General features: G+C 47.6%; 9 protein-coding genes across 9 annotated transcripts in view; 5 read left to right on the top strand and 4 right to left on the bottom strand.

Annotated features, from left to right (window-relative positions):
* Positions 1-169: 169 nt before the first annotated feature.
* TREMEDRAFT_59963 (uncharacterized protein) lies at positions 170-1,051 on the top strand (the record flags this gene model as incomplete). Its single annotated transcript, XM_007002604.1, has 3 exons — positions 170-196; positions 238-633; positions 683-1,051. 3 exons carry the CDS (start codon positions 170-172, stop codon positions 1,049-1,051), a joined length of 792 nt encoding a protein of 263 aa, XP_007002666.1.
* TREMEDRAFT_56293 (uncharacterized protein) lies at positions 1,046-1,760 on the bottom strand. The gene has a single exon (XM_007002537.1). The coding sequence runs from the start codon at positions 1,649-1,651 to the stop codon at positions 1,448-1,450; it is 204 nt and encodes a 67-aa protein (XP_007002599.1). The 5' UTR covers positions 1,652-1,760; the 3' UTR covers positions 1,046-1,447.
* TREMEDRAFT_73159 (uncharacterized protein) lies at positions 1,739-2,539 on the top strand (the record flags this gene model as incomplete). Its single annotated transcript, XM_007002986.1, has 1 exon — positions 1,739-2,539. The coding sequence occupies one exon, from the start codon at positions 1,739-1,741 to the stop codon at positions 2,537-2,539; it is 801 nt and encodes a 266-aa protein (XP_007003048.1).
* A 215-nt stretch (positions 2,540-2,754) lies between these two features.
* TREMEDRAFT_73158 (uncharacterized protein) lies at positions 2,755-9,965 on the bottom strand (the record flags this gene model as incomplete). The annotated part of the gene is made up of 21 exons (XM_007002985.1): positions 2,755-2,926; positions 2,975-3,165; positions 3,211-3,417; positions 3,592-3,894; positions 3,999-4,135; positions 4,311-4,380; positions 4,427-4,467; positions 4,513-4,564; positions 4,752-4,862; positions 4,936-5,014; positions 5,222-6,845; positions 6,890-7,652; positions 7,697-8,046; positions 8,089-8,422; positions 8,469-8,756; positions 8,826-8,998; positions 9,244-9,297; positions 9,342-9,418; positions 9,657-9,733; positions 9,886-9,903; positions 9,945-9,965. 21 exons carry the CDS (start codon positions 9,963-9,965, stop codon positions 2,857-2,859), a joined length of 5,040 nt encoding a protein of 1,679 aa, XP_007003047.1. The 3' UTR covers positions 2,755-2,856.
* An 874-nt stretch (positions 9,966-10,839) lies between these two features.
* On the top strand, positions 10,840-11,415 carry TREMEDRAFT_27503 (uncharacterized protein; the record flags this gene model as incomplete). The annotated part of the gene is made up of 2 exons (XM_007002296.1): positions 10,840-11,014; positions 11,255-11,415. Coding segments are annotated over 2 exons (336 nt in total), but the record flags the coding sequence as incomplete, so codon positions are not given.
* Positions 11,416-11,561: 146 nt separating this feature from the next.
* TREMEDRAFT_71038 (uncharacterized protein) lies at positions 11,562-14,200 on the bottom strand (the record flags this gene model as incomplete). The annotated part of the gene is made up of 8 exons (XM_007002984.1): positions 11,562-11,714; positions 11,879-12,067; positions 12,199-12,847; positions 12,899-12,963; positions 13,084-13,441; positions 13,593-13,812; positions 13,855-14,047; positions 14,093-14,200. The coding sequence occupies 8 exons, from the start codon at positions 14,198-14,200 to the stop codon at positions 11,673-11,675; spliced, it is 1,824 nt and encodes a 607-aa protein (XP_007003046.1). The 3' UTR covers positions 11,562-11,672.
* A 281-nt stretch (positions 14,201-14,481) lies between these two features.
* TREMEDRAFT_71037 (uncharacterized protein) lies at positions 14,482-17,547 on the top strand (the record flags this gene model as incomplete). The annotated part of the gene is made up of 13 exons (XM_007002983.1): positions 14,482-14,627; positions 15,212-15,317; positions 15,360-15,389; positions 15,434-15,520; positions 15,563-15,678; positions 15,725-15,911; positions 16,014-16,197; positions 16,281-16,392; positions 16,460-16,536; positions 16,581-16,730; positions 16,813-16,983; positions 17,118-17,332; positions 17,424-17,547. The coding sequence occupies exons 1-13, from the start codon at positions 14,570-14,572 to the stop codon at positions 17,545-17,547; spliced, it is 1,617 nt and encodes a 538-aa protein (XP_007003045.1). The 5' UTR covers positions 14,482-14,569.
* A 1,158-nt stretch (positions 17,548-18,705) lies between these two features.
* TREMEDRAFT_59957 (uncharacterized protein) lies at positions 18,706-19,988 on the bottom strand (the record flags this gene model as incomplete). The annotated part of the gene is made up of 5 exons (XM_007002603.1): positions 18,706-18,768; positions 18,860-18,892; positions 19,046-19,204; positions 19,231-19,327; positions 19,876-19,988. The coding sequence occupies 5 exons, from the start codon at positions 19,986-19,988 to the stop codon at positions 18,706-18,708; spliced, it is 465 nt and encodes a 154-aa protein (XP_007002665.1).
* A 3,442-nt stretch (positions 19,989-23,430) lies between these two features.
* Positions 23,431-24,344, top strand: part of TREMEDRAFT_59955 (uncharacterized protein) — a gene marked incomplete at both ends in the record, with an annotated part of 1,979 nt that continues 1,065 nt past the window's right edge. Inside the window, 3 exons of the mRNA XM_007002602.1 lie at positions 23,431-23,493; positions 23,696-23,914; positions 23,992-24,285. Coding sequence (XP_007002664.1) covers positions 23,431-23,493; positions 23,696-23,914; positions 23,992-24,285 — 576 coding nt within the window. The remainder of the gene's footprint in view (positions 23,494-23,695; positions 23,915-23,991; positions 24,286-24,344) is intronic.

Here is a 24,344-nt window from a genome sequence, read left to right as displayed (position 1 = left end):
TCTTCAGAATAGGAGAAGGATTATCAAGCTTTTCCAAAAAAACGGACAAAATCCCCATCGATTCGATCTCAGAAAAAAAAAAACAATATATACCGACTATCAGACGTCTCACTCTCTTGAAACTCTTCAGTGACAAAAAACTTGGTTGAAAGATTAATTAAACTACAATATGTCTACGGTCTCCATTACCCCAGAGGTGAGTTGAATTGATATGCACATGGAGATGCTGACGTATAGACTGTTAGAGAATGGGCAGAGTCAATGGCAAAAGCCGGGGCAATCATGGACGATTGGCTGGATGGGGACGACGGTGACGAGATGATTGGAGGAACCAGATCTATAGCGGACGATATCAATGAGGTATTTACCGCTCTGCTTCGACATGATCCGACTGCGTTGGACGAATATAACCCTTGGGCGTCGGCGGCAGACAACGAGCAAGATCAAGACCAAGACGACGACAATGATGAAGGAGAAGAAGGAGAAAATGAGACTTATACTCCTGTGTACAACCCTGAGGGGCCTGACAACTTGAATCAAGCGTCCAAACGTCTCCAGGAAGTCGTCTCGGCCATACGTCGATCAAAGCTGGACGACTCCTTACCCGAAGTATCCACCATCACTCCAGAAACGGTGAGTACATCTGTAATCATGATCCAGAAGTGGGGTTTAACGTTCGCAGTTTGTGCAGCTGGTACAAAATGCAGTTTTCCCCGGCTCTTACGATCCGACTGATGAAGCGGATCCAGAGGATGAGGAGCAATCACCACCAGATTTGAGTCACTACTCGGAAGAGGATGATTCAGACGCGGAGTCGTGCGGTTCTGTCCTAGTGACACCAATAAGTTCGGTACAGGAGGTTCCTTGGGAGATTCCCCGTGTTGCAACGTTCCACGAGAATTCGAATTCCAGGTTCTACATCACCTCCTGGCCTCCGACATCCCTTTCCAAAGCCATTTCATCACCTCATGTCCCGTTCCAATCTTCCTGGATTGACAGCGATGGCGAAACGGACGACGACGAGGGGTTAGACTATAGCGACTTGGAGTGAAGGAGTACTTTTCATAGTCGTTGTACGTACATCATCTATTCTGGTAGAATGTCATGATACTTGTTTTTATTTATTTATTTCGCAGCTTTGAATCATCAATATCACATTCTCCGTCTTCCATCCATTCATCCTCATGCCTCCTTACCCAAATCGACGATCGACGACCACTTGCAACCACCATTACATCCCTGCCACCCACAGTACCAAACCTCCACACATTCCTTCCTTCCACTCCACTGAAACGAAACCACCGACCTATGAAGCACCAATCCCTCGACCCGAATTCAAAACGTCAACATCGACGTCATTACCCTCTTAAACCTTCGAACCCCGCTTCTAACTCCTCACATACGTCATTTTCCCACCCCTCAAACTCACCTCCTCACCTCCTTGATGTCATAGTTCTCCACCAGAAAGAATTACGTATCCGACTCTCCGATTCGTCCATCGTCCATCGTCCATCGTCAACTCTCCGCGCTCCAACCTTCTCCCTTGCACTGCCTCCAAATGACTCAGCTGATGAAAGGACAAACATGGTATCCACATTCTCCTCCAAGCTTCAAGCTCCAGAACGAAACGGCGATTTTCACCCCGCTCCATTTTGACGTCTCATCCTGAATCCTCGGTAGTCGGGTCAAACCACGTCATATAAATTTCAAGGATCTCGGGGGACGATTTGTTAGTGAAATGACGGACGGGACTTTCATGTCAAAGACTGCTGGTGATCTTTTCTCCGAGGGGCCAAGAAACACCTCACCAGTCGGCTCCACAGGTTTAAAGGTTGATTATAAGGTGATTTCGTTACCGTCGACAGAAAGGGGTATTTACGTCGTATTGGTCGAAGGAAAGATACCGTTCGGAAATGATCCAGATGAGATACCCTACTTTGAGCGGTCATACTCTCTGAAAGATCTGAATGAATTACGGACGGCATGGAGTGTAATCAAATCATCTAGAGAACGTTTTGTCACGCAGCCTGATGTGGAGGCGTTCAGTAATCATTTGACACTCGTACATAATTTCTGTGAGATCGTGCTGAATCAAGCGAAGAGTCGCGGAAGGACGACGGATTTACCTAACGAGGAAACATTTGCCCAAATCATCAGTTATTGCCACAACCATAGGGAAGATCTGGAGGAGAGGACAGGAAGGGTAGGGTTGCGAGAAGCCGATCAAGTCCGCAAGGATGACACTTCCAAGTCATTATCGTCTACCCCTTTCGCTCTGACAGTTCTCCAAAGCATGTTCAAAGAGTTCGAAAAGGGTGTTGAGGGGTTTGCGAGAAACAACCTCCGTCGGCAAAAGTCGGCCAATCCTTCTTCGACAAATCATCCTCCCGATTTCACTATCCTGGAGCAAGCCGCCCTATGGAACCTTTTTCTACTCAAACCGAGCGGGGCACCGGAGAAGACGGTAGAACATCCGACTCTTCGAGACAAAGCGATACTCACGGATATGATGGGATATACAGAGGCGATACCTCCTTGAAATGCATTGTGGTTTGTCCTGAGCGTGTCAGGAAGTCCAAGGCTAAAGGAGGACGACTAGTTAGTATTCAACCTCGGCTGCTCGCTCTCATCTCCTATCGTCAGTAGTCGGCATCACTGATCTTGTTGTACGCTCACGCCGGTTTAACGATTCTGCCAATAAGTAATCGTAGTCAGACTCACATAATTTGGACTAGAGCAAATCTTATCATTCAGCCAGAGGGGGTATCTCGTTCATTCGTAGATTGTCGCCTATCTTCACAAAGTCATGCTTTCTACCAATTCGTCATATCCCCACTTCGTTCTCTCCATGTCATATCAATAAAAACCCGTCGGCTGAGCCATTAGGCCACCATTGGGCAGGCCGCCGTTCATATAAGGTGCGCCCCTAGTCATCAGCTCTGATCACGTCCAAAAGAGATTCTGGGCAACTCACGTAGGTGCTCCAATCATCAATCTATTACCGAGACCACTGCCCATCAATGTACTCGGTTCCTCGCTCTTCTCGACGGTTCGTGTCCGCAGTTCTTTGAGCTCCTTCTCCATCGCAGCGATTTTGGTCACTTGATCACGTTGTAGTTGAAGGATGTATGGTTTGGAATAATCTGAAAGACCGAATCGCCATGACTGCAAAGTCAGCGTTAGATTACTTGTGTGGTATGAGTGACTGACCATTTCCTCCACAAAGTCAGGTCGGACGAGCTCGAAGCAAACGAAGAGTGCGGCTGCAAAACCATCTTTGTTCCCGATCGACACGAAGTATCCGGCCAGCTCTTCTGCCACGGCCGTGTCTTTGCTTGACGCAGCCGTCTCCAAACAGTCACGCCATAGACGATCCGCTTTTGACAATCCCAAGGATTCTTCGTACATGTGATTGAGCTGGATGTTAGTGGATGTAGGGTACGATTGTTTGAATCGCCAGCAACGGCTCTGCATAATCTTCCGCATCGAGCAGGAAGATCATAAAATGGAGGCGAAACCTTGGACAGTCATATGCAGATATAATTGAAGGAAGAGCCTGTGAAAGATTAAGAGACCAAAGGGCAAACTCACTCGATACAACAACGCTGCTATTCTTCTAAACTCCAACAGATCATGCGTCTCGAGCCTCTTGGCCAGCTTGATAGCGTCATACTGATCATGCGTCTCCAAACTGCTACGAAGTGTGACATGATCCTCCTCTTCAATCAACAAGTCATTGTACGCTTCGTTGACGACTGTAATGTTGAGTTTTTGGGTAGCGATGAGGTAAGGTTTAGCAAGAGGTAGGTGGTCTTCGGCTTGAAGGATTTTCACCACTCGACCGTGATCGAGTCGGGGTGTGAGAGCAGCGAGGAGATCGGGGAGTAAAGTGGGCTGAAACAAGTAAGCAGCGTTTCTCAAATTCCTGATTTTAAGTGATCTAGAAAGATCAAACAACAGTGTAGGAGCGGGAGCGAAGTCATATTAACATGACGCACCTGTCGGCTGAGATAGAACGAGACGGCCTTGTAGGCAATCTCCATGTTGGCAACTTTGACGACAACCTTTTTGAATTGGTCATGATCCCATTCTCCAAGACGCTCCATCATAGCCAAGGCGGCATTGTCGGGCTCATCTGATAGTCAGTGCTGTCCGCATGCAACGAAGCCATGACAGCAGTCTGACAATACTAAGAGTCACCGAGCGCCGAGCGTAAGAGGAGTACGAATGCGCCAGTGCAATCTTAAGAGGTACGGGGCGGGACAAGGGCGCTTCATGAGTTTTAAATGGAGGTCAGAGGAAGAACTGACCATAAACGATATACAAGAACACGAGCTCGGGCCACAAATGTGCTTGCTCGGCAGCTTTGATGACTTTGGGCTGGAGCATGAGCTAATCAGACTTGAAATTATGGCTTCGAGCTCACAATGTTCACTCTCTGCCAGAACAACTTCAAGTGTTCCATGACTACTCCATTAGTAGCCGTTTGTAGAGGAACTCAGAAATACTGACGCTTTTCAGGTCTATACTTGGCGTACAGTACACTGAGCTCGGTGAACATGCCCTGGTGCGTCAGCGTATGCGAACGATCTAAATTGCCTTTTTCATGTGCCGGGGCTGCGGAAACGGAACTGTACAACGCAATGACTCGATAGATGGTAAAATGACAGATCGCTCCGACATACAGTGCTTGAAATTTGCGTAGCAGGAGCTTTGGACGAGGGGAACAAAGATAGAGACTTGGAACGCACCATGTGAGCTCGCTCAAGACCCAGGCCACCTTCCATGAGATGTATGATCTCGTCAAAGTACCCATTACGTTCGTATAGAGACAATAAAGCCGGAAGCTCTTCAGCGTGCACCTAGTGGTCAGTCACCTCCGCATAGCCCCGTGTCTTCATCATTGGAGGAAAGCGAGGTCGGAGAGAAACTCACAATCAGGTTGAGACCACAGATCTGCGCCAGACGGAACTCTTTCTTGTCTACACATGCAGCATTGACCTGCTTCCACACCCTGTATGATTAGCCCTGTCATGAATTACAGACTGCTTCCATCCTCAGGCCACGTCCGGTGTTTGTGAGGTCCGCTAAGTAAATTTGCACCTAAAATACGGACCGGATGGGCACTGGCTAAGAAAACGTCCCGGACTACCTTAGATAGCAGTATGAAGAAGGATTGGGGAGGGGGGGATACGAGGGGAGGAGAGAAATCTGGACGTACTGAGTGTTGCCAGCTTTACGAGCCGCATCCACGGCCGCTTGATTCTCTCCCAGATAAATAAGAGTCGTCGCCAATCTCGCCCAATTGGAAATGCTTGAGAACAACAGCTTAGCAGCTTGGTACAACTCGTCCTCAAAGCATTTCTCCCCGACTTGAAGGACATCCGCCACATTGGTCATGGCGAGGAATTCTTCCATATCGTGCAATCTATCCGTTTTGGCATATGCGTATGCTAACTCGGTATCGATCTTTGGCTCCCTGGCAGTCTTGCGGGCCATCTGCAGATATCTGACCAAATCTTCATGTTTACCAGCACGATTGGCGATTTCTATGACTTCTGCGAAATTGCTCGGGTCTTCAGCCTTGATATATGAGTCAATGGCGTCTTTGACTCGGAGACCGTCCAATTGTGCTTTCCCCAATCGACTCCAAACGGCAGGTTGGTTGATTTTGTTGGCATACGCGAATCCGCGGTCGATCGATACCATATGTTCCACCAATACATTCATGGCTTCAGCGTGCATTTCATGTTTCGAGTAAATGGTGAAAGCCTCTTCGTACAGTCCTGCTTCGGTCGCCACTTTGGCAATGGCTTGCACATCGTAACCCGATAGCTTGGTGATGTATCCCATGACCTTCCCTTTGTCGTTCTTGATGGCAGTAAGGAACATGAGACTCTGAAGAGATTTATTGTCGCTGAAGGGAGAAGGTTCAAGGATGATCTTCTCCAACAATTCGAGCAATGGTCCGTGGAGCTCCATATGCAAGAACGCTTTCACCGTCACGGAGACGTCGTCGGGATCGGTACATTCTGGAATAGCGGTGGCAATGACTTGATCGACGAGGGCACGGCGATGGATGGATTCGGGATCGAGAACTTGAGTCCAGAGATCGATCTCACGTCGTTTGACAAGATACCTGGCTTGATGCTTGTACATCTGGTTCTCGTTGGTGATGTGAATGAGCTCATCATCACATAAACCCTTGGCATATGCAATGTACGCAAGGTATGGATCACGCTTCTCGCAATACTTCCCAACGACAGCTGGATCGTACAGATTGTTTTCTTTGAGGAACGCTTCCGGGTTGTTGTTGGAATCAATCGATATTTTGGCGATGGCGTTGTAGACTCCGTGATCAGTGGACCCCTGCTCGACTTTTGTATTGAGCCATGGGAGGATCAGTTTGAGTCGGTTGCGTTTCTCGACTTCCGCGACGAGGTCGTCGATGGGGAATTCGCCGGTGACTGACATGAGCAAGTTCTTGATGACCGTTTCTTCACAATCTACGTCCAAAAGTCCGCCGATGACCTGAGGAGTACGAGCCGAGTTCACCCGCTGAACATAGATTTCGATGAAGTTTGTCAAGCCATTCTGGTAGAGATATAGAACGAGATCATGTACAAAGTCGAATCTGTCGCAAACAATGATGAGCGGTAGTTGATCGGCGAGTCGAGCTTCTTTGAGGAAATTCTTGACCTTTTCGGGATTGTAGAAATTACTCTCTCGGCAGACACGTTCGACTTCTCTGACTTGATTCGTCCTCGTCGCAGCTTGAATGTACTTGAAGTGCACCTCGGGGTCTTCACTGAGGTTGACGATTGATCCGAGATAGTAGTACAGCCCTAGTCATCAGCCAACTAACATTGATATATCTTGATGCACTCACCATCAGAGCTCTTGAACTTCTCAAACAGCTCAATAAGTTTGACCGGGCCCAGAAGATCAGAGTATTTGGTGGCGATCTGGACAACGACGGACAGATTCTGTCGCATGTTGGTGCGAAGCATTTCATCCAAACACGCGAATGATTGTTCGACGGTCAAACGACCGAAGTAAGCGACTAACCATTCCGAGTTGTAAAGATTGGTGTGCACGATACATCTCTTGATATCGTTGTCGTCCTCGTAATGCTCCAACGCGCGTTGCATGAGGCCAGCCTTCTCACACAGATTGGCGATTCTTGGACGGTCGTAATGAGTAAACATTTCGTTTCCGAGGATAGCATCTGCGACTTGAGGGGCATTGACAAGGTTCATCTCCAGCAGTCGAGTTTGCAAAGGACCTTGCTCGGGCTTGTTGTCTTTCAGTGCGTCGAGTAGGAATGATGTTGCCTGTTGGATCATATTCTGCGACATGAAGATATCGACCACTCGGTTCAAGTCGACCATTGGCCCGGCCTCATCGTTGACCAATTGAGTCGCAAACTCGGCACCTTTGTCGGGGTTGATTCGGACTAGATGTTGTAGAAGCTGGGCATAGTCGGGGGTGTAGCCGACCTTTTTGGAGTACAAGACAATCTTATCAAACTGACCCAACTCCGCGAAGCATGCGACCACTTTATTCGGAATGTTGGCACGCAGATAGACCGAGAGAGCGAGGTTCATGTCGGCCGTTCGGACAAGATCACCTAGTTCTTCGCTGCATTCAAGCTGAGATCAGACAAGAACATTCTCTGACACGTAGATGGACTCACCTTGTTCTCCTTGAGCCACTTCTCCAGCAATTGTTTCTTGCCTTGCTGTATGACCGGTCGAGCCAATTCCAGTGATTCGTGCTTGTTCAGCTCTCCTTTCTCCAACAGAATTCCGAAGTATTGTAGGATGGGTGAGAGAGTTCCAGGAACGTTTGGAAGCTTTTTGAACATTTCAATGGTCTGAGGTGTTCTCAGCAATCCTTGAGGAGAGTTGGCAGCGATCTTGGCAGCTTCTCCAAATTGGCCACTTTGCATGTACACCTGGAATTGTTGTTGGATCATTCCTTCGGCACCTGGAAGACCTGCGCGAGTGGCAAGCTTGATGGCCAGTTCGGGATTATTGAGAGATTCTGCTGATTAGCGGTGATCATACTTCCATAATGGCAGCTCACGTTGGATATACGGAACAATAGTCTCCTCGTCTACACTGACACTCAAAACCTGACCCTTTCTGTTCACCCCGATGATGCCATGCTGCAATTCGTATTCGGCGGTGGTGAAGATCGTCTCGCCGGAGATACGATTCATGTAAATACACTGGCCCGTTTCAATCTCGTAGAGATGGATGAAACCGAATTTAGTGACAAGGTAGATGATCCCATGCTTGGCTGAGACTTCCATAGAGACTGGGAAATCATTGACAGCTTCAGGAGGGAAGAAAACGTCCACCGCTTTCTTTTGGAATTGGGGATTAGGAGGTTGGTGACCGATCTCGACCACATGAAGCTTTATCTCAGCATCTCCAGAAAACTTCTGATGAGAAGTCACTCACCTTAGCGCCATTGGCTTGTCTGACCGCAAAGCAGAATAGTTTGCTTGGGGTCGCCCCGCCATCTAGTTTAAGCTGTGCAAAGGCGGCCGCATGTCCTTCAATAGGTTGTGATACTCCTCTTTCTACTGAGTAGAGTTGCATCGACCCTTTGATTTTGAAGGAAGTTTGACCTGGAGCGCCAGCGTTGGGGTTAGATGAAATGCCGACGAGTACGAGCCATTGTCCATCATGTGAGACGCGGTAGGAGATGATTTGATTTTGTGCCAGGGTGGCATGACGGTCGAAGACCTGTCTCTCAGCTCCGAAGGACCACGTCGAGCTATTTCACGGACGTAGAGAAGGATGTCACACACTCACCTTAGTAGGCGCAGCCTGTCCCTCAATGACTTTCCAATGATACACCTGAGTATCTGTTACCAAACCTAAAGTGGTATCAGATATCCAAGACCAAAACGTTACATCTTCATTCATCAGATGAGAGCCGACTTTGCTTTTTGTAGCCAAGTTGAAGACCTGTAATTGTCGTCCGGCTATTCGTGAGCGAAGCTTATCCCTATTACTTCTGATCATACATCACTGCCAGAAGAGTGATCATCACCAGGCAGCGTTATGTGAAATCTTTTCGAGACGAATACGAATCATTATTCAGCTCCGAGCGGTAATTACAAGGAGAGATAAACAACTATTACTACGCACCGGACAGCAGAGGACAGGACAGAAGAGGGAAGAGCTTATAAAGTGATTTTCAGGGAGAAAGGTTCAAGGGAACACTAACATTTAAGAGCTATAATCTTTTCTTTCCGATGCATGATAGCTGAGTCAGCCGTGACTGTTCTCAGCTCATGACCAAAAATCACTCCGAGAAGAGCTCACTTGGTCGACGAATGACATTGTTAGCATCGGCAAGATCGACAATGACCACTTGGTTGGTATCATTCTGCGTTTCCCGACTTGGTCATCAGCTCTCTTCATTACCAAGTATCTTAGAAGCTCCTCCTTAAAATATGTGACTCATTCCCATGTTATCTCATCCCCATAGACATGAGGGTTGTGTAGGACAGAAGTGGTCGGGTTGATTATGGAATGACAGAAGGGATGTAAACGTAGAGAGGAATGAAAGAACGATGAAGTGATTTCACCACCTCAATTGGTGACATTGTATTGCTGATTGAGGAGAAATATACTCACACGCAGATGAAATGATCACTCTCAAATGTAAGGTTTTGGAAAGAGATAGAAGTGGGTTGTATACCCAAAGCAGTTAGCTAATACCATCAGCTCTTCTCGTTTCTTCTCCCTCCTTTTCTTTCGCTCTTCCACTCTTCTTTTCTCTTCTCCGTCGTGTCCAATGTCCTATCATTTCTCTTGAATTTCTCACTCTAACGTCGCATAGGATAAACTGAGAACGATAACTGACCTGAAGGTGCTCAGTGAACTAAAACATCAGCGAACCTTCCCCACGGTGTGCAGACTTACAGTGATTGGCTTATCGGCCATTCTGCCCTTTTCACCCCACTCTCGATTTTACAGATAATCAATACCTCTTTCACTATCTATACGTCTGATTACTCTCTTTGTGATCTGTGAAATGGAGTGATATGTATATATGGTGTGTGAAGAATAGGTAGGAGAATCTAACCAGGAGGGTGGAAGGAGGTGGGCGGTGACGCTGTCAGATGAGTGTGACGTGGGATTTTCACATGTGGCAGTGTGGCACGTTATCAACTAGAGTAACGAAAGATGAAGGAAGATTGAAGAAAGGAGAGAGATGAAGATGAAAGGTAGGTTTGTGACAATGCATGTTTAGGACGATTCAAGCAGTATGCAACACAGATATACATTCTGATACTACTCATTGATCCTCGCTTCGTCCACCTTAAGCAGACTTGGCTTTTTAGCACTTGGAGACAGAGTTTTACTTTGGAGGACGATTAGATCAAAATGTAAGTCAACGACATTGAGGAAGATATTCCGAGAGAGAGATGCTGAGGGATAGGAACGAGCCTTATTCTCCTTCTTCCGAGACTAGGTTCTTCCCTCCGAATAGTCGGAACACACCAGCTAGGATGGACACCAGAGAACGTGAGTTTACTCTTTCTTCTCTGAATCTTCCAGTTGTCTCACATTTTTCTATCTTCAACCGTCCTCAATCACGTCCCACCTATTTCCTGAGGAACAGCTCTATTTTACTCGATTATCCTCACCCCGGATGAGGATAATTGGTAGCTTCACTCCGGTTGAGAATGAATGATATGAAGTTTCATCATATGGAAGTGTGAAAGTGGTGGTGGGATTACGGAAAGATTCCTGACAGTAAGAATTACTCGGTGCAGGACCACAACGAAAACCTTCCTCGTCTTCCTCTCGCTCCGTTCCTCCGGCTTACGATGATTCATCCAATCCACTTAGCGGAGATAAAGGTGAACAAGCAGGAAAGACGCAAGAAATCCAAAAAGTGATGCAAGAGACTATTGGTATAATGCAGGAGAATATCAATAAAGTCACTGAACGTCAAGAAAGGTTAGATGCCCTACAGGATAAATCTGGTGAGTTCACTTCGTCATCCATTGATCCTGTGTTGTCTTATCCCACGCACCGCTCGTTTTCATCGTGTACTTCTCCACCTACTCTGGTATCATCTCTCAAGTGCGGGGACCGGTGTCAAATTAATGTAATAAAACCTCCCAAAACATCAGAGAGTATCAAATAGAATAACGGATAAAGCCGACGATGTACATGAATGATGATGATGGAGGAAATGACAGGAGAGACTTCTGACGATATAGATCAACTCCAAGCTCGAAGTGCACTCTTTCGTTCATCAGCTACAGCCACCCGACGTAAAATGTGGTTGAAAGATATGAAATGGAAGATCATTTTAATAGTTGTCATCTTGTTTATTTTGGCAGGTATAATCGGAGGAGCTGTAAAAGGTACTCAACATTGATCATTGTACGAAGTGAGTAAGGTCGATAGATAGACTTGTCATGTAACATATGGTCGTGACTTCAGGTTCTCAAGACTGATTAGATATCGAATACTGTTAACATTTTGAGATGATCCGTGAGCGATGTGCCGAAGCGAGGTTTGAAAGAAGAAAAACATTATCGGAATGTTCATCGTACTTTGAAACGTCGCTCTATGACAAGATAGGATCATCAGGGAATAGCTCGAGATGAAGGGATTAGAGTAGATGGGGAAAGATCATATTTGACGAAGAACAGCAACACTTTCCACGTGCGAGGTCTAGGATCAGTAGTCATCCTGGGATCACTGGGACTGAAAACCGTCAAAAGTTCCCTCGGCAAAATTAGGAGAGAGATATTGCGATTCCGGGTAGGATCAAGGGACAACAACGAGAGAGTGGGAATGGGAAAGCAGAAGTGAGAAAAAATTCAAGTTTAACTCACCTGGGGAAACAGATCAAACCCCCTAACACTCTCCAAAACATATTGATGTTCCCCTTTCTCAGCTTCACGAAGAAACCATCCTACATCTCTAGCTTGAGTGTGGACATTACACGATACGTAGACTATAGTGACGGGAGCAAAAGCGAGAAGTTGTCGAAGAAAAGGTTCATCGCAACCTTTTCTAGGTGGCTAACATTAATTTTCTTCCTTTCACCTCAAATAATCTCCTCCGTACTGACAGACACTGTATGGATAAATTTGAAGTCTGTAGAAATAGAGGAGAATGTGAAGTATGACTGTGGGAGGGAGATATGACTCACGTCGACCACAACGCATGAATTCTCCCCTTTAAACCCTTCTTGTGGTAAACCAGCAAATATATCCTCTGCTTTTCCACAGAGCCAAGCAGTCTTCCCTTCCAAACCATTCATCTCCGCGTTCTTCCTGGCAGCGACGATGGAATCGTTATTGATTTCCACCCCTGCTACTTTTTCGAATCGACTAGATAGAGTGATACCAAATAATCCTGAACCACAATATGTGTCTACCAGATGAGTGGGCTGCTTCTTCCTCCGATTTCTCCCCTGAAGCCGTGTAGTGGTGGTTTCCCGCACATCTTCCGAGATTGGGGATGTGACGGGAGCAGAGGCAGAATCGTCTGTTATGGTAGCTGTGGTGTCCTGAGGAGAGTCCGAGGGAGGTAGGGATGATGGAAATATGGCCTCTTGCACATGTTCCGTCAGAGGCACTAAAATCGAATTGTTATTTTGGAAAAAGCTTCCCGCTGTGAAAGAAAACAAATAATTTCCTACTCGTTCGAAAACAGGTTGTCGGTGATTTGTCACTGCCAAATGTGTTTCTTCATCTGTAATATGCCTATACGGGTTCCCGATACCTGGAATAGGGGAAGGTGGGGGTAAAGAATCTCGTAAGAGCAGAGTAGCACCTTTTTTGAATGTCAATATTGTCCTGTCACTCAGCAATGTGACCTTTCGTGGATGTGTAGAAGTATGGGCTGACTGTTCTATCCTGGCACGCTCTTCCTTGAGTTTTTCGTTTAGAACAGGAGTAGCTATAGGACATTCCTGCAATTAGTATACGCCATGAAATATGCGACGGTTTCTGCTCCACATCAAATAGAATGGAGATGGTATGACACCAGAAGGCCGCAGAGAGTACAAGGGAAGTGAGACAGACAGACATACCTCAATGTCCATTACCCCCGGCCTACCCTTTCGTTCAAATCCGATCCTACATTCCCATTTCTTTCTCTTCTCTTCGACAACAATAGGTGCGTTCATCCCTTCCTCTTCTAATTCTGACACGTGGGTAGGGTGCCTTTTGGTGATGTTCGCAGCACGTTGAAGAGATTTTGGTGGGGCATCGAAATGTGGTGTGATCTTAGTCCGATAACCCCACTGTTTAGGACTACCGATAGTCTCTCGAATGATTGGTACTTGCTCGAAAGGTAGACCAGAGAATCGTTGATAGGCGAGCTGCACTGTACGGCGTTTGTGGAGAAGCTGAAGGGGATATGGGATAGGTTGAAGTTGACATCCTCCGCTGACCGTGAGCCGTCTTCTCTCTGGGGTAGACACTCGACAATCATACATCATTAACCATGATCCGATGCGTTCCTGGTGAATGAAGATCCATTTCGAGGTATTGGGTTCCTCAAGAGTTTGCGTTTCAGCGGAAAAAATGTTGAACGTACCACTCGCCAAAGTACCGACAACCGTTCTCTGGGTACTTGCGTCTATCACCCTCTCCTCCTCTATAATCCTCGCTGTACTCGATGATGTCGACCAAGCCACCGAAAGAACAAAACCGATCATGTTTGTAGATCCTCGCTCTGATCAAATCTCCAGGATGTGCAAAGGGAACGACGACGGCCCATTTCTTTCCATCTTCTTCGTACAAGCTGAGCGACTCGCCTGTGTGTCAGTACGACCAAATGGCGGAGGAAAGTGACCGACCTGAAACTGTGAACGCCCCCACTCTCAGCTCCAATATTCTCTGTATCTCCAGTCCGGATGGAGGTACCCATTCTTCCTCACTACGAGACTCCAGGATAACTTGACAATAGTCAGGACCCAAGAAATCGCAGATATCGCGGAATAAGACATCGGCTGGAGAATACGGCTCAGGGAGAGGACGTCGACGTTTCTTCTTCTTTTGTTGTTGGAGCTGAATCGTCTTGGAAGATGTACCTACTGGTATGATGGACGACTCGAGCAGTATCATTCCATTGGTAGGAAGGGATTCGTCTAGCTTGAGACGCTTTGGAGGAGGTGTGGAGGAAGGAGATGCGCTCGCCGACATGGCTCTCAAATATACGCCTGATCTGATAGGATGGATGGAAAAGCTCTGTCGATGTAGTGTGACCCTTTGCTGCGATAGACGTATACGCCAGGCCCTCAATCTGGACATACACCTAGACGAGGTACTCGGCATCAAGAGAAGAGGTTGAGTTGAATTTTGTTGCGAGACGGAGATGGGGCTCCACTCCGCGATTGGGAAGTGTCCTACTTACGTAAGCATAAGCCCGCTTTCGTTCGTCCGTCTCCACAATCGTTGCGTCCACTATCCTATCCCCTATCTTTCTTCATCTTTGCTCACAACGTCTTGTATCTATACTACACTTGCATCGAAGATAGCAAATCAGGCTCCGGTAAGAGTCGATAGAGAACTATGAGTGCCCTCAAGCTAGAGGACAAGCCCGTCGATGTACCGACAGATGATGATACCGGTGAGTCTATCCTTCCGTCTCCCTCCCAGATCAGAAGATTGCATTATCCACCGAGTCCCTTTAACAGCTTCTATCCTAAGCATTGATCTTTCGGTCAACAACAAATAGGAATCTATGAGCTCCGTGTAGTCTTCCTCAGTCTTACCGAGCTCGTAGCCATCAGCTGAGCTGTCGTTGGAGTGGTCCCACGTTCGTGACGATCACCTTTGAGTCTTCCTTCACGGCTGAATATCTCCGGACAAGCCGGACACAGCCTTACGATCGATACTTGTGTCCGGATGCGATCTTGGTAGTCTTGCCAAAGCCACATACATGAATGATCACGCTGACGCTGGCCATTTTGTCCCGTACATGTCATCTTACGACTCTCCCGCCGTCCTCTGAATGAATATCTGCTCTTATATATGTCGATGCGTCTACACCCACGACTCGCTTTCGTCTTTTCTGTCGTGTCGCCACTCCGCCTACCGTATCTCAACTTTTATTCAACAACAACAACGACAACGATCACGCACGTTCGCCGATCTTTGTCGCTATGATCCTCGCTGCCTCTCCCCTGAATAAACATGGCGATGACGGTGCAGTCGTTGAGCCATTTACCGATGAGACGGGTGCTCCAGCTACCCTTCCAGAGGTAGGGAATGGAGGAGAGGAAAGTAAGATGAAGGTACTTCTTGGTCTCCTCAGAAAGTGAGCCAGACCCCATTGAATTGCCAATGTGCTGATCGATAGACTTGTCGGAGTGAAAGATGTTGCCAACTTGTCAGTCCACAAGGCTATACAGGAGTATGGTGCTGATGATCCAGACGACTATCCCTCCCCGCATCCCTACTTGAACCCATACCAAATCTCGAGTACTGGCAATATGCAGACAGAGCAGACATTTTCGCCGCGTCAGTTGCGCCATCGGCTTATCTATGAAAGCTGATGCGTAGTATTGGAGACCCCGAAGATGAGTTAGGGAGGATGCTTGCTGTTCTCCGATTCTCCTTCTCCAAAGAGCTCAAATTCGTCCGTGCTCGATTGGGGAAACCATATAATTCAGCCCTAGGTGCGTGGTTGAATACGAATATCAGCAATGACAGCTGATGGTGAAGGGGAGCATTTCAGATGTTCATGGCATCTTCCACCATTATTAGTCGACAAAGAGACCAAAGAGCCCATAGTTAGAACACACATACATGTGCCGGTATCCGGCGAGCCAGCCTATGGTGGGCAAGGTGGTAGTGGCTGGACGACTCCTATTCTTCGGCCGGAAGACGGCGGCAAACAGACTTTAGAAAGGTGGGTCATTCTTTTTTTGAGACAGAAAGCTCTCTTCCCTTTGAGACTACCATGTCTGGACTACCTCTTTAGAGTCTTTGCAGAGATTTGCTGACTTTGCAGTGACGCAATTTCAGTGATTTCCACCTCTTCCAAATCATCCCGAAAGATTCCTACGGTAGCTTCCGTATCCAAACAGCTGTCTTCGCTCAGCGTGAATCGAGTCATTCCAGGACCAGGTGATGAAATAGAAGCCGAGCCGGATGCAGGTGTCGTGGAGAGTGAGAAAGTGACGGTGGTTTTCATCGTTCGTGGCATTTCCCCTTTCCTTCACTCCACCATGCGATTTATCTTTCGATGAGGATGAATGAACCTGAACTGATATTGCAGTGCGAACAGGTCTCACATCATCCTCCTGTATCGGCGGCGTATTACACTTGCCCTGAAAAGGGTATCGAAGCTATGGGTATGGATCAAATAACAGCACGGGTCTCAGGCATGGGTGAGCTACCCATCTATAGTCGAAGGGGCTTTGTTCCTTGCCTGCAACTGAAAGCTCATTGTCACAGCTGTACGAGTAGGACCAGGTCCTTCCAACAAAGGCATCTTTGTCAGAATAAACAGACCCGGGCCAGGACAGGGCGAGGTCAGTTCTTTCACACGCAAGCCAACTCAATTGACATGTCACAGGAGTATCAGATATCACATCCTTCCGCTCAGGTGAATGGGATTCTGAAGGGTAGCTATTATGGCACTATATCGGATCAAATCTCGATCACTTGCAGAGGTGGAGAGCCCACAAAAACAAAATTGCGAGCTCTGATTGATTACAAAGACGAGGTGCGTCCGCGAAGTTGATCATTCTTCGGTCGCGTCTAGGTACACATACGAGCGATCAATCTGGGAGATTGCTGATCTTCAGTCGTGGCTTGGCAGACCGAGATTCATGCTCGATGGAATCATCTACCGGTATACACCTGGGACGGAAGAAGAAAATTGGACGAAGCCAAAGCAAGTGCCCATGGAGAAGGTGGTGGCGCATATTGAGGGTACTTGGATGAAGAAAATCCGATATAAGTTAAAGGGAGAGAAGGTATGTCGGGCTCTGTTCTGCATACCATCTACTCCCAATCTCTCCACCTCATTCCTCTCTCGTTGGATCCGGACGAAGCTGTCGGATCAAGTTTGACGATACTCGATACCGCAAATCCGTCGCTGATGATGCAGGATTGGACAACTCTAATCGATCTCGACCTCCTCGCTCTTATCCCTAAAAACGTTCGTCCTCTACATGAACAAGACGAAGCCGAGTCTCGGAGATTATGGGATCCCGTCACACAAAATCTCATATCGAAGAACTGGGGCGAAGCAACAAGGCAGAAACAAGCTATCGAGCAACGTCAACGAGATTCTGCTGCTAAGCGCAAAGCAGCCAAGGAGGAGTGAGTTATCTTTCGAACTCTTCACATCCGTCTCTGCTTCCGCGGTTCCTATTCACGACGGTCAAAACCTAAGACATGCGCTGACATACAGGTATATCCCACGATTCTTCGTGCCCGACTATACGGATGGTAAGCCGAGATTGAGCGAAGCAGGTCAACAGGCTGTGAGGGAGGAAATTGAGAGAACGAGGAAGATTCGAGATCAATCAGTGTAGGAAATCGGGACTGAGTGAGGAGGAGAAAGTAGGGAGAGAGGAATCATCAATGCCGCATTGGATCGCATGTCCTGTAAATCAGATACCCCCTTGATTACGACGAATTGGAGTAGTTGATCAGGTGAATTGTATACAGAAGTTGAGTAGATTAGAACCTGATCATCATATCATACCCTTGCCTCTGCATCTTTCCTATTAATAATATAATTTCCCTTTGGTTCCATGTCCCCCTCCGCTGAAAGCGTAGGCTTTCTGAATGCTGCTCAATTCCTCGACCGCCTCCAAGGCTAGCTTTCCCCATGAGTCGCGGACCGTTACCATTTCATCTGCCCTGCGTGGATTTATGGATCTCAATTCCACTATGAACGTGGAAACGAACGTCCATGGGCCCGTCAAGCGGGATGCTGTTGACTGGAAAAAGTAAGGTTCGGGATCAACGAGCCTCCTGGTCTTCTCAAGGCTACCCTGCCAGATCTTTCTAAGTATACTCAGTTCTTGTAGACCGATGTTGGTTGCATTGAAGGACTTTTGAAGGTCACTTCTCAATCCCTCTAGCTGCAGTGAGTGATCATTCGTCAGATCTATGTCGAGCTGATGTTGTTCAATCAGTGCATTGAGTTCTTGGAGGATTTCCGTCTCAAATTTTACTGTTTGACTTTTCAAGTTGTCTAGAGTCTGTCCACAGTCCTTTACAAGCTGATCCACGGTTTTTGGTTCGTGCTGTGATTCTGAAGAAGCGGTTGTAGGCGTAGGACTTGTCTTCGCACTTGATGCAGGACTTGTCGGAGCAGTGTAGAAGGGAGAAGGTGATTTACGTCCCTTCATGATGCGGTGTATGTCAGATGATGATGGCGTTCTTCAAGACGTGACAAGAGCTCCATGTATCTTTGAGGCTTCCCGAGTGGTGTTCGTGAGTCAGAGGGTGAGTATAAGGTAGAAAGAAGGTTGTATGATGTTCTGATTGGTGGGGATATGGAGGTCAAGGTTATATGAGTTTATGAGGAGAAGGGTAGTGGATGAATGGAGGGTGTGGGAAGGTGAGAAAGTGAGGTGGAGTCGATCGGAAGGCGTAGTAAGGTAGCGACAGCCTCGGCTCGGCCATGAGAAAGAATGAAGAACTAGGCGATCGACTCGGGAGGCAATGTGAGCCGGCGTGTCCTAAGTTGTGGGAGGACTCGAGATTGGGATCTGGGGATGGGCAGCTGCGAAGAGTAGAGTCAACTTTAAGAAGAGCTACCAACTGAACCCCTCTACCAAGTGAGCCAATGATGTCGATTGAAGTGATTTAAGAGGAGAAGAAGGGAAGACCTACCAGTTTCCTCACAATCTGCTCTTTGTGAATCTGCTAAAACTCAGCCCCTGTAAATGTGTAGCCCGGAGAACCAAAAGATTAGGATGGGGCAGAAAAAAGCAGGGATAAGAAGGCCCAACTTGAAGTCAAGGTAAGGAGAGGATGAGTTAGCAGGATGGGATCTGCAGCATGGACGACTAAGCTTACTGTCACGAGACCAACTAACCAGCATTGGGACGATATAACAGTGCCCTTCAGAGGCAGTGGTCTAAACCACTGTGCTAAAAGGCCTATTAACCGGCGGTTACTGCATACCGCCGGTCGCTGGTTAAATACCCAACCCATCCTATCACTATCACTATCAAACTGTCTTGTCACTTCGTGACACTTACGTAAAGTCCCTGTTTTGACCAATTTCTCAGTGAAGGTGTTATCGCCCTCAATGCATGCATTGAAGCATACGGAGCTGTGGAGATGGACTCCCTGAGTCTAATGGTGGTAGTCTGGACAGCATAGGAGGTGTAGGAGGTGTGACGGGTGAGTAATGGGGAGAAGAAGTTACGTTGGAATTCGAGTCATGTTCACCCCTATACTTTGCGAGCTGGCGCCCGCAATGAGAAGGTCAGGGCGGGAAGACCACATCAGTAGAGTAGAGTAGTTTACGAGTAGCGTGAGAAAGATCCGCATTGGGAAAGAGCGGGTTGTCAAGATTGTTTATGTACACTAGTGTTGCAACCTGTGAAATTCACGGGAGCGACTGCAGATGGTCAAGATGAATTTAGTGTATGCCCCAGTTCCCTAGTTGAACCATGCCAAATTTCTCTTCAAGTTCATGCATAGCATACGCCCCAGTTCCCCATCACCCAGACACTAGAATTCACCCCTCTCCGCCCCAGTTCCCCACATGCGGGAGGCTACTTACACTATATACACTACATACTATAAGTCTAATCCATACCGCAAACCTATACACATTACATATTAAGCAGCTCTGGCTGCCAACAGCACATCCTTATACACAATATTCTTTGTCTCACCTCTTCTCCCCTCCTCTGAATCCTCCAGCAAAACCTTGAGACCGTTCTTGAAGCGTGCGCCAGAGAGACCAACATACAGCTGACCATGGGTAAATATCGGCCTTGAGAGACATAAGCCGACTGTTGCGAGAGATTGCCCTTGCGCCTTGTTGATTGTGAGAGCAAGACCGACTCGTATGGGAAATTGACTACGACGCAAGGTGTCACGGGCGGGGTCTTATCCCCAAAGGGTAAGCAAGGTGACTGAGATGGGGCTGTAACCCAATACTTGTCTCGGGCTCATAGAGCTTGAGGAGTATACAGAGGGTGACAAGGGACTGAGAGTACTGAGGGAACTGAGAGAACTGCAAGATGTCAGGCTGGATCTGACTGGACTGACAAGTTGAGAATGAGATTCAACAAGAGATTCATAGGTGGGGAACAACCTGTTTGGAGGGGGTTTATATCCACAGCAAAACAGGCTGAACTGCAAAACTACAACAATAAGCTACGGAAGAACTGCTAAACATATTTGCAATTCTCTTCAAGAGAATTGGCAATCCTGACGTGTGAAACTAAGAACAATAGGCAAAGGACCCAGGGGTCCAGGGGTAACTGTTACAGGTTCATGGGTGCGACAAGGAACAATAGACAGAGGACACAGGAGTCCAGGGGTAAGTGTGTCAAGCATGCGAACACAAAGGGGAACAATAGATTAAGAGCACAGGGGTTCAGGGGTAGGTGTTTCAAGTGTGGGAGTGTAAGAGATGACAATAGGGATTGTTGATGGAGATCAAGAACAATAAGCCTAAGCCAAAGGGGGTCAGGGGAAGTGTTCCAGATGTGTTTCAAGTGTGGGAACACGGGAAAAGACTATCTTAGGTGGCAAGTAGGTGATGTATGACAGGAGCTCCCTCTCTAAGGGCAAAGTCCTCTGAGCCGGGAAGGTGTGTTGTTCAGGTCGATTTGCTTAGCTTTGAAGATCGGTGTGCTGAAGCAGGAGGAAAGTGGTGATGTGGATTCTTGGAGTGTTTACGTCGAAAGGCTTTGTAGGCAGTGGTAGTGTGGACCTCTTCCCAAGGTTCCCAGGAGTCATGCGCGTTGGAGTATTCTGACCAGTGTACAAGGTAATCATATCCTCCATCATCACTGATGCGGGAGTCAAGGATGTTGTCAACTAGGTATTCTTCTTGTCCTTCAACTTGAATACGTGGTGGTGGGTCCTGTGGTTGTTGATGGTGACCGGAGCGCACTGGCTCAAGTACAGAGGGTGTCAAAAGTTTTCGGACAACCTCGGCGTTCATTGAATCTCTACGTGTCCACATCACGGGAATCAGTCAGGAATTCAGGGCACGTGTGACTTGTATGATCATATGCAACCGTCTTGTTGTAAATTTTGTACATGTATGAACCAGCGATAGTGATGCATATTGGCGATATTTAGAATTTAGTAGGCCCTCCGTTTGCCTCCAGCACGGCCAACCTCCGACGTGGCATTGAGTCTATGAGTCGATCAATACGTTCTTGAGGAATAGCATCCCACGCGTTCTCTGCCGCCTTCCAAAGCTCATCAAGTGTTGTCGGCCGCTGAGGTAGCTTCCTAATGTCTGCCTTAATCCAATGCCAACACATTTCTATGGGATTTAGATCGGGGGATGAAGGGGGGTGAGTGAGATTCTTGATTCCAAGCTCGGCACGCACTTTGTTGGCTACACCCTTATGAGGTCCTGCACCATCTTCCACAACTAACACATCCTTCCCATCCAGTCTCATTTCTAACACATGATGACCTAGTCGACCTTCAAGGACCTGTTTTGCATAGATTGCCGATGTGATTGTCTCGGCTCGATATTTGACTCCATGGATCTGACGAGCCGGAAGTAGTTCAAAGCGGAGGAGGGGGAATTTGTGACCGTATGCAATGGCTCCCCATATATGAAGAGTTTTTCGGGAAGATTGGAAGGTGGGTTGGAGGTAGTCGATGTCGTATTCGGTACCAGGGGGTCGGATTACTCTTGTTTTACCAGTGCTTCCAAGAACAATTGCCGCTTCATCAGAATAGATCCCTCGTCTCCAATCCTGTATCTCGTTCTCAGCTGCCCACACCATTCGCTTTCGTTGTGCTTCTTTACTAATAAATGGTTTGGCTCGTGCAATGCAGGATCGATACCCATGGGATTTAGCGATACGTCGCACAGTCTCGGGACTTATGTTCAATCGAGGGCCAAAAACGTCCCAACTGTCTCGTGGATTTTGTCGGATATCATTCATGAGAGCTTCTCGGGCAGCTTCGTCCAACAGCGGAGGGCGACCGGAACGAGGGAGATCTTTGATGTGTCCACAATCTCGCCAGTGCTTGATAATACTGAAAACGGTGGATTTTGCTTTGCCTACTTTGAGAGCGATGTCACGGACGGTGTGATGAGCATCGGTGATGGCTGCTAGAGCAATGATCTTACCTCGAGTAGAGGGGGTGACGGGAGCCATGATATAGAGCCTAAGTGGTGCATGGTACATGAAGGCAGCATGAACGTTCATGGTCACGTTCTACAAGTTTCTACCTCAGGGTGCGGTACCATGGTACCAGGGTCATCAGATGTCCAAAATCGGTGGAAATTCAATGAACGCCGAGGTTGTCCGAAAACTTTTGACACCCCCTGTAGGTTGACATGGAAGACAGGGTGAATATTCATTGTGGGTGGAAGGTCAAGTTTGAAGGCAAGTGGGGATGATGTACTTCGAATGATTTTGAATGGTCGAAGCATTCGGTGATCAAGTTTGAGTGAAGGTCGTAGAGTCTGGCATATTTTTACGATTTAGGAAGACCGTATCTCCAACTTTGAATATTGGTGTTCCTTCTTTGGTGATTTGTTTGACCTTTTCATTGTAGAATTTAGCATGTTGGGTTTGGGCTTTTTGTATGTTGGTTATCAAGGCTCTGTGAAGGTCTTGGAGTTCTTGGATATGGGATGTCACAGATGGAACTGGAGTGTTGACAGAGAGAGCTGGGGAAGTGGGATCTCTGGGGTGATAACCATAGTTGGCTTCAAAGGGAGAATGTTTGGTTGTAGCATGAACAGAATTGTTATAACTGAACTCTGCAAGGTCTAGGAGTTGGGACCAGTTGGCTTGGTCGTAATCACAATATGTTCGGAGGTAATGTTCAAGGACTTGATTGACTCTTTCAGTTTGACCGTCGGATTGTGGATGGAATGCTGTGGAGAAGTTTGGTGTGATGCCTAAGCCTTTGACAAAGGCTCGCCAGAAGTGGGAGTTGAAGATTGATCCACGATCTGAGATGATGTCTTGAGGTATACCGTGAAGTCGGACAATGTGTTGGCGGATGTCACGAACTACGTCGTGACACCTCGATTACTCCACCAACAATGACCCTCCTTTGGCCATCAAAACCCCATCACGCCTTAACCTCTTTACTCTACACGTAACTCGGGACTTCTGACACCAAGTACGGCGAAGTTAGACGGAGTTAGGCTAAGTAGGGACAATGGGAGCAGAAGTACGGCAAAGTTAGACGGAGTTAGGCTAAGTAGGGACAATGGGAGGAGAAGTGCGGCGATGTCAGGCGGAGTTAGTCGAAGGAGGAAGAGGATGGCCGAGGGCTCGGGGAAGTTGGACGAAGTACGTTGAAGTACGTCAAAGCGCGAGAGGGTTGGATGAACGTCTAGGAGGAGTAGATAATATTAGCTGAGAAGATCGCTGAAGTTCTTCAGCGATCCTTGATTGTTGTCAGTAGTGAAAGACAGATAGAGATAGCTATATACAAATCGAGATACATCGCCATCAGTAGAACAAAACCCCAGTTAGAGTAACTACGCCGAAGTGCGCCGTAGTTACACTCCTTTTGACGTCTGCGCCCTCTCGGTTGGGTGAGACATCGAGTCAGGAGCGTCAAGTTAGCCGAGGTTCGTCGACCGTCGGTCTGCCAGAAGATAGTTGTTCGACGGCCGTGACAGTATCAAGGATCGCTCTTACCGACGACCCGTGCGAACCTCGGAGAAGTACGAAGATTCTATGGAACCAGATAGGAGAGTTACGCGAGGTATGAGTAGGGACGGAGACAGGATGGAGGAGAACGAGAGGAGGGCACTGGAGGAGCTTAGCAGAGCGATGGGGCAGCAGCTTGGAGTGGAGGATAGTGTGGGGGGATCAATTCAAGGAGATGAGTTCGCTCCACCATTACCTTCTAATCCTCCTACACCTTCGGGTAATGCCCTCCCACCTATAGGATCCCCAGTTGGATCGGATCAAACCCCGCGGCCAGAAAACACTGGAAGTACGGCGGACTTGAGAGAAGAAGGTACACAAGGGGTGATATTGGCCTTGATGCAGATGGTGGCGAATATGAACAAAGACATGATGGAAGAGAGAAGGCGTAGGGAGGAGTGGGAGCAGAGAAGAGAAAGGGAGACGGTGGGCGGTATTGCAGAAGGGATATCAGAAGGGGTGAGGTACGCCATGGGACGGCAAAC

The sequence above is a fragment of the Tremella mesenterica genome (assembly GCF_000271645.1).
Source record: "Tremella mesenterica DSM 1558 unplaced genomic scaffold TREMEscaffold_2, whole genome shotgun sequence".
Classification (NCBI taxonomy): Eukaryota; Fungi; Basidiomycota; class Tremellomycetes; order Tremellales; family Tremellaceae; genus Tremella; species Tremella mesenterica.
This window is presented reverse-complemented; position numbering and strand designations above follow the sequence as displayed.